General features: G+C 40.9%; 1 protein-coding gene across 3 annotated transcripts; it reads right to left on the reverse strand.

Moving 5' to 3' along the window:
* Window positions 1-2,727: 2,727 nt before the first annotated feature.
* On the reverse strand, window positions 2,728-8,446 carry tssc4 (tumor suppressing subtransferable candidate 4). Of its 3 annotated transcripts, none has more exons than XM_015400406.1 (3): window positions 8,323-8,446; window positions 7,733-7,825; window positions 2,728-4,158 (listed from the first exon to the last, which is right to left on the reverse strand). In XM_015400406.1, exon 3 carries the CDS (start codon window positions 4,119-4,121, stop codon window positions 3,291-3,293), a length of 831 nt encoding a protein of 276 aa, XP_015255892.1. In that variant the 5' UTR covers window positions 4,122-4,158; window positions 7,733-7,825; window positions 8,323-8,446; the 3' UTR covers window positions 2,728-3,290. The 3 variants fall into 3 exon arrangements, with proteins under 3 accessions (XP_015255892.1, XP_015255893.1, XP_015255895.1); XM_015400407.1 differs by having other exon boundaries at window positions 8,225-8,361; XM_015400409.1 differs by lacking the exon at window positions 7,733-7,825 and having other exon boundaries at window positions 8,323-8,432.
* Between the last annotated feature and the right edge of the window lie 361 nt (window positions 8,447-8,807).

Genomic DNA, 8,807 nt, shown 5'->3' on the forward strand with positions numbered 1-8,807 from the left:
TAAGAACATGAGTGGATTTCAGAAATTTGAGGCGTAAAGCGAAGGCAGCCTCTGAGATTAGTAAACAATAAATAAAACAACAAGGCAATCATAAAGATACAGACATTTTAACAGAATACACATGTATTATGTGTTTTACCTTTTTTAATTCTATAAATCTACACATTCCTCTGAAAAGGTCAGCAGATTTAAGTATAGATGAAAGCTTGAGGATCTGCATCAGGGATTTTCTCTCCCACCGCCATCAGAGGGTCAGTGCTAAAGACTTCCAGTGTGGAGAGCTCATCATAAACACCAACTCCCAACAGGTCAGCTTTCCTGCTTTGGTCGGGCTGCTTCAGAAACAGCCTCCTCTGGTGAGGCCTCCTTCTTTGAAAATGGGGGGCACAACAGATCACATGTCAAATTCGAACCCGGGGACTAAGGTCTCCGTATATGTGTGGTAAGCGCTAACCACTGCTACATCAAAACACTCCCACTGAAATATATACTTTTATTAAGCCACAGTGCAAAAATGATCTAAAAATTAGTAAAAATGTCTTCAATTAAGTGTATTTAGCCTTAATTAGAGCAGGTAAATAAGGTAATCTGCTAATGAAATTAGCATTTTTACTCTTAAAACAAGTAAACAGCTTGTTTTTTCTTATTTTAAATGTAAATTGCCTCATTCAATTGGAAAAGTGTATCACTTAACTGCTTAATTCAAGAAAAAAAATGCTACTTTTTAAAGAAAAATTAAGTTACTTAGATTTCAATGATTTGCAGTGTGAAGCAGGTCTTTCTACCCTTTTATTGTCTTACTTCAGCAAACCTGCCTGCAGTGAACAACAAACCCACTACTCTGTCCTTTGTCAGTCTGGGTTGATCTTCTGATGCCTGTTGCTCTGAGGTTGGACATCCAAAAATAGTATTTTGCATATCTTGGTATAAAATGTGTATTCCTGATCCACTGTGAGCCAAATCCTCTCCCTCATAACAACAGAAGATGTTTATGGACACAGCTGCTGCTGTTTGGTTTAACCAGCAATTCAAAACGTGCTTCTAACAAAGTACATTTTAATTTTCTTAATCATAAAACAGCCTCTTTATATTTAAAAGGAAACTAATATTTATTAACATATGATTGAAGGCCCCTTGTCAATAAGCGAAGCTACTATCAGAACACAGCAGGCTGGATGCCTTCATCCAGACCATTGAGGCCTGATGAAAGCCTTGCTGTATGAAACAAATGTCTCACTTGAAAATGAAACTCCTTTCGGTTCATGTTTACAGAGAGCAGACCCTGAACTATCAGGAGCAGATAAAGCCTCTACTTTTATAGCTTCTATAATAAATTCAGCAAATGTTGCGATAAAAGGGAAGTTACATCGGGCCGCGATTAGATATGCAAACGCCACAGAAACACTGACACATTCTGGGACATAGAGCTGCTTTCATTAGGGAGGAAACTTTGCACACATTGACTCTAACACTCCTCTTCAGCTTATAGATCCAGCTACTTTATTATTGGAACCCCTAAAAGGCCATTTAGGGTGTTTTGATATTGGCAGTTACTATGGTAACACAGTGGCGACCTAGTGGTTAGGGCATAGAGCCCCACTCCCACAGACTGCCACTCTGGGTCTCTGAGCAAAACCCTTAACCCCTAATTGCTCTCTGGGCGCCCCATGATGGCAGCCCATTGCTCCCCAAGGGGAGGGGTTGAATGCAGAGGGAAATTTCTCCCTTTTGGGATCAATAAAGTTCAATTATTATTATTCAGTAGTGAGTCACTGTAAACAGGCATGAGGAAAAGCTTCCTTCCTTCATTGCTGTTCTCAAAACATTTTGAAGGCAGATTGAGTTCAAGCTTTTGCCCCTGAAACTGTAAAAACTGCTAAAAATCACATCCTGGATCCCGATGAATGTAACATTCCAGACGAAACATTAGATGGTGGAATGTGTTCAAAAAATAAATCAATTTCAAATTAATTATAAACTTTTATGGTCTGGATTTGGAATCAAACTCCAAAAAAAAAGAAGTTATCTGTGAAACCCTATCTCTATACTTATGCTGCTAAAGGCTTAGTTTGGTGGAGGACAAAGGGACCACTTTCCTCTCTGTTTCATTCGATCTTTACTTTCCAATGTTGCATTATTTTCATTTGTCATATTACTTGGGTAATATTTTGACAAAAACTTAGTTTTACTTGACTAATATCTTAATAAAATATTGTTGCTCTTAATGGAGTAAAACGTTTGTCTACTCCATCCATCATGACTAATTTCACTGAACAACAGACTTACAAACTAAAAACATTGTTTTTAATGATCAACACAAACAACAAACCTCCTAAAAAGCAGTGGAAACTTTTACGGCTGTTCAGTTTTCAACAAACAGAAAACATGGAAATTTCCTGTAATGCTCAGAGAAAAGACGGAATCCTGAACACACGCAACATTGATACCGATCAACGCTTCAGAATCAGGAACATTTCTGCCCCTTAATCCCAAAAATAACAGACTGGAGAGCCCTCAAAAATACAAATAATTAAATAACTCTATATTTTGTTAGAATAATAATGTTCTTATGTTTTTTTTATAATAAATTCTTTTATTATTCAATGATGCCTTTTACAATTTGAAGGTATATTTAATGTTTGAATCAAATGTTAGATAAATAAAGGCATATTCTTGCATCGCATACTTTAAAAAAAAAAAAAAAAAGGCTCCTAAAACATCCTTTAGTCAATTATTAATTTCTGGTTTCTTTTATTGTTCTCAGGGACATGAAGCCCGAAACACAAAACTAAACATGATAGAAAAAAGGAAGACATAAAACAGTTACAGAGAATAAAAACAGATTCATTATTCCATCTGCTGCAAACGTCCACCAGTCTCTGTAATGTCCGGACTCATTTTCGCCGGTCCTCTCACAGACCACCCAGAGGGCCGAAAACTGGATCTGATAAGCATGAAATTTGTAAAACTCCTAAAAAAAATCTGAATTAAAAAAAAAAAAAAAAACGCGGGAAGATCAGGAAACAAGCAAACATGTAAAAACTGTTTCAACTTTTTAAACATGTTATGATTCTAAACCTTTTTAGATTGAGACGCTTCATTTTTGCAGCATGTTCTTTGCTTTAATAATAATGGAACAAATTTCTCTCCATATGAACTGGGGTTGAATTAGAGGCTGAAAACGAACCATCAGGTTTCAGAGAGATTAACCTGATTTATAAAAAATAAACAGATTCTGGCTGACGGACGGTTTATTGATTGATGTTTGGGTGGTTGGATCTTCTCGGAGCTCAGTCCTTGCTCTCTTCAGAACTCCTCCTGTAGTTCTTGGCCTTGGGCTTCCTGAAGGACGTAAAAGTGACGCTGGGCTCCTCTATCTTCTCCTCTTGTGGAGCCTCAGGTCCAGCAGTAGTTTCCTCCTTGTTCTTCTCTCCTGGTCTGGTCTTCCCTCTGCTTTGTTCTCCGCCCTCCGCTCTCTCCCTGCCTTCATCATCCTCCTCCTCCTCGGCCAGGTGACTTAGCTGGAGCTCCTTCTCCTTTCCCTGAAGCTCTGATGACGCCTGCTCAGCGGTCTGCTCCTTGGGGAGCCGCTTCGGTCTGGAGAAGATCAACCTTCCCCGGATGTCACAGGGAGGATCAGCTTTAGTCTCCTGCTGCAGACCAGACAGGAACTGCTGTGCGGCTTTGCGGTTCTCCTGGTCGCTGCTCTCGGCCACGTCTTCCAGGCTGTAGCGCGTCCAGCGCTCGGGATGCACCAGGTAGTCTGGGACGCCTCTCTTCTTCACTGGTACAGGGGAAGTAGAAGCAGGGTGACTTGTCTTCCTGCTTTCTGCCGGGTTCAGCGAAGATTTGGAGCTCTTCTCCACGCTGTCCAGGCAGTCGAAGATGCTGCGGCTGCGGTAGGAGAAGGCTGAGCCCCCTCCGCTCAGGATGAAGGCGCTCTGCACCGCAGGAGCAGCTGAATCCTTCCCCTCCTCGTCATCGTCGCTGGCATCCAGCTCTGGGTCGAAGGGAGCGTCTCCTGGGGCTTCTTCAGGCTCAGATTCGTCGCTGGCTGAAAGCTCCAACACATCGTTGCTGTATGATGGATCCTCTGGGTCTCTGGAGCTTCTGTCGGACATCTTCACTGCGTCACCGAGGCCCGACTAAAGAAGAAACCTGATGAAGGACAGAGGAGGACATTCAACGAATAAAAACAGAAGGATAAAAACACATCAAAACTTAGACAATGTTTATTTGAATTTTGCTGTTTACACACAGAAAAGAGGGTTATTAAAAATCCAATTTCTATTCCATCAATCAGGGCCTCACCTGCAGGCAGAACTTTTGCCTGTTCTGCCAGAGAGCAATAAACCACAGACTGATGCTAACTGCTAATGCCTAATCCACATGGTCATGTTTAGCTGCCCTACAGCCGGAACCTCAGCTGCTCCTTTGTATCTTTCCTTGTTGGACAGACTGATCAATCCAGGCTTGAGCAACTATAGTAACCATGATGTCAATAATAATTAGAAATCTCCTGTCCAGGATTGATGCTGAGAAACTAGTCCATGCATTTATTACTTCAAGGCTGGACTATTGTAATTCTTTACTATCAGTAAGTCCACAAACTGTAGTTAAAAGCCTTCAGCTGATCCAAAATGCTGCAGCCAGAGTTCTGATAAAAATGAAAAAGAGAGATCATATCTCTCCTATCCTGGCTTCTCTTCATTGGCTTCCTGTTAAATCCGAATAGAATTTAAAATCCTCCTTCTCACATATAAAGCCTTAAATGGCCAAGCTCCATCTTATATCAGAGATCGGATTGTTTCTTATGTTCCTAACAGAGCACTTCGCTCTCAATCTGCAGGTTTACTAGTGGTTCCTAGAACTTCTAAAAATAGAATGGGAGGCAGATCTTTTAGTTATCAGGCTCCTCTCCTGTGGAACCAACTACCAGTTTTAGTCCGTGAGGCAGACACCCTGTCTACTTTTAAGGCTAGGCTTTAAACTTTCCTTTTTGATCAAGCTTATAGTTAGAGTGGCTCAGGTTATCCTGAGCTATCTCTGTAGTTATGCTGCTATAGGCTTAGACTTCTGGAGGACATAGGGACCACTATTTCATCATTTTCTCTCTTTTCATCCACTCTGTTAAATCTCTAACGTTCTACTCTCTCTGCTTTTTCTCATAGTAGCTTCATCTGGTCTGTTCCTGTTTGGCTGTGACTCCATCCTGGAGAGAAATATCATCTGTGCTGCTTCCATCAACACCTTTGTTTATAGATGTTGGAGATCGGCCTGTTTTTCAGTGTAGTCTTGTTTCTCTGACTGTGAATGGCTGGATGTGCTCTCTTCATCCTCTGACATGGGAGCTGGCTCGGTGCTCGTCTGCCTGGCTGGATGATTCCTGTTGCTTTTTCTATCTCTGCTTCTGTCTCCTTGAACCCCAGTCGGTCTCAGCAGATGGCTGCTCAAACTGAGCCTGGTTCTACTGGAGGTTTCTTCCTGTTCAAAGGGAGTTTTCCTCTCCACTGTCACACCAAGCATGCTTAGTGTGAGGGATTGTATTCAAGTCAATGAGTCGATGCAATGAACTGGTTTTCCTTAGATAGAAAACTTTGAATCAATTTGACTGGATGATCCGGTGAACTGTAAGGTGCCTTGAGATGACATGTATTGTGAATTGGCGCTATAGAAATAAACTGAATTTAAAATGGCAAGACAACTGGAAAGAATAATTTTGTCCAGTAATGAAAGACAAAGGAGCTGCTGATGTTCAGGAAGTAGTGGAGCTGAGCATAAAGCCCATCTGAATTAAAAAGAGTCCAGATTAACTCTCTGGTTATGTTGTTTCCTTGATTAAGCTTGAATTCATAGACAGGTTCAGAAGGAATATGTTTGCAAAACAGCTTTATAATACCGGTATATATATGAAAGACAAAATTATTTAGTTGATTAACTTAAATTTATTTAAAATTATTTAATAGAATATATCTAATAATATATTTAAAGGTATAGAGGACCATCTTTTATTTCCGGGTGGATCATCTAAATAAGTGGTCCTCCTAATTGTCAATCATTCTGGTGATAATTTTACGTAAGGCTAACCCCAGCTAGCTATACATTTCCTCCGTCCGCGCACTTTCAGGTGTAGATGTGTGGTGAGCTATATTCTCACTGTGGTTCGTTGAAAATGAACGAGAGTCGGAAGAGAAAAAGTCTTTACGAAGTGTATGAGGAGAACAGCAAGGCCTCAGATGAGAGAAACGACACCAGAGTGTTTTTGGGAGATTCTTTCACGCGATGGCGTTCAGTGAAAGCACAGGTCGGCCTTCCACTGATGCCTCAGTTAGGAAGTTTCTACAAAAGGTAAAGTTTGGGAATTAGGAGAAATCCATTTCACATCACTGCAGGTATAAGTTATCTAACACTATATTGTAACTTTCCAGGGAAGAAAAGTTTATTTATTTTGTAATTTGCATCATTAGTAGTTATACAGTGGCCACAGGTCTTTATTTACCCTTCAAACATGTCCTAATTCCCACTGCAGCACACATACACAAACATGTCATGCTTTTCTCTTTTTCAATGCACCAGTAGTCTTATTTGCGGGGAAACTTTTTACATATAAATATGGGTGAGATGAGATCCATCCGAGCGACTGTCTAATGCATACACGTGTGTAATAGCCGTTCCTTCTCAGGGGTGGGTTAGGCAACCCTGTAACTGCTCCTAAGAGGGAACGCTTATTAAACGCGTGTGTGAGCGTGCACGAGCCCATTTCTCCTCGTGCTGCTCTGTTTCAAAGTTGTTGTTCTCATTGCTCATACAAGTTTACTGTGTCCAAACGTCCGCCCTAACCCCTAAATCCCTCCATCACTATATAGAGCGGGGACTATATAGTGAACTCAGTTAACCGACCATTCAGACAGATGATCCCTGCTTTTTGCTCCTCGCTGGTCACTTAACTCCTCCTCCACTGCATGATGCCTGTGCCATCTTTGCTGCTGTCAGGTAGCTACATCCTGAGGCGACAGTGGGCCGCTGTGGCAGCAAATCCCATAATGCTTTGTGAGGAGAGCTCTCAAAGCATTCTGGGATATATCTGCCTCTTCGGAGTCCTTTCTTATCTTCTCATACACTTCATAGACACTTTTTTCCTTACCACCCTCGGCCGTTTTCAAAGAACCATGGTGAAAAAGGTGAGCTTCAATGACCGTCTAAAACCGTAGCTCACCACAGATATACACCTGAAAGTGTGCAGAAAAATATAGCGAACGGGACGAACACGAACATATCAGCAGAAGGATTGACAGTTAGGAGTACCACTTATTAAGATGATCCACCCAGAAAAAGAAAATTCTCCACTATACCTTTAGCACTTAATGTATAAAATAGATAAATGTTGCATTCATTCACTTCATTCTAATCACTTCTATTTGTTCCCTGATATATTTTGGCCCTACATACATCTCAGGGATCACATCACAATGATAAATATGAAAGCCATCTTCCAACCCAATCAGCATCTCGTGGCCCTTGTGGGTTCGAGACCCCTACTTTAGGAAACTCTGCTTCCATAAGCTAAAGCTGGGGTCTTGGATTTTTTCATCTTAGTTCTATAATAAAAGTAATTATAAATAACTTCATTCTAAGGCTGTTTTAATCTGTATAAAATCCCTCTAGTCACAGGATTTAAATGGTTATAAAGGATTAAAATCAAGCATAAACACTGAAGGAAAAGCCTCCATACTTGCTTGGATCTCCTGTAGTGGGGTCTATATTCATCTTGGCGGCTTTAGATTTCCTATAACCCTCTGCCACCTGCAGCTGCTTAATGATGAACCTGAGATAAAAACAAAAACATTCATTTAAATTATTTACATCCTGCAGAGATAGCAGGTTACAGAACAACAACACATCTAATTCGAGTTTTAAGGTGTTGTTTCTTTTCTTATTAATCCACAAGTAAGTTATCTTTACAAAGCATTGAGGTGCAGAGGGGAAATGTTGATTAAACTGATGCGAAAAGCCTGACCTGTAAACAGGTTCGTTTTTACAGCATTGTGAAATGTTTTACGGCAGCAGCATGCGATCCATTGGCCGAAGATGTTTAGCGGCTCTAATATCTAACAAAAACCCTCCTACATGGAGCCTCTAGACTGGACCAACAACATACCCGAACACTGTAAATCAATGTAATTCATTGTGAGGACATAAACCTAGAAAACAGCAGCTAGCTTACTAGCACTAGCTAATTCAGCCTCGTGCCCCCGCCGTTTGGATCCGCAGCATCCAAAGCTCGGGTCTAAATGACTCCGAAGCTTCACTGTAATGTTTTACCTTAAGGATAGTTCTGTATCATGGACAACTTTTACATCACGCTGCATCAAAGTCAGACCGGGAAGGAAAACAGCTCAACCGGAAACACACGGTCTCTGCGTCTTCCCGGCTGACTACACACCACCTGGCGCACCACTGCCTCCCCCTGGAGGGGAAGGAGAACTACAATACTAAGCAGGCGTTATGCCCAAAAGTGCATGCCTGCCGAAATATGCATCTCCAGTCTGTTGAACTGCATATCGACGAGAAAAACGGATTAAAATATGTTTAATGGAGCTTAGGTTCTTATATGAATAATATAAGAAAAAAAAGTTGTGGTTATTTGGCAGATTCATTTACAAAAGTACGGATTTTTTGAACAACATTAAATCCAAAGATTTTGACAATGGTACGGCTGATTTATTTGTTGTGGTCTCTTGTTATTTACACACAACACTAAACCGTGATAGCCAACGTGAGTTTTGAGTTTGCAAAGCTTTCTCTTA

The sequence above is a fragment of the Cyprinodon variegatus genome, unplaced genomic scaffold (assembly GCF_000732505.1).
Source record: "Cyprinodon variegatus isolate N-32 unplaced genomic scaffold, C_variegatus-1.0 Scaffold1100, whole genome shotgun sequence".
In the NCBI taxonomy this organism is placed as follows: domain Eukaryota; kingdom Metazoa; phylum Chordata; class Actinopteri; order Cyprinodontiformes; family Cyprinodontidae; genus Cyprinodon; species Cyprinodon variegatus.

Coding starts and splice junctions, on each gene's coding strand:
- tssc4 (XM_015400406.1), bottom strand. CDS start 4,121: ATGTCCGACAGAAGCTCCAGAGACCCAGAGGATCCATCATACAGCAAC.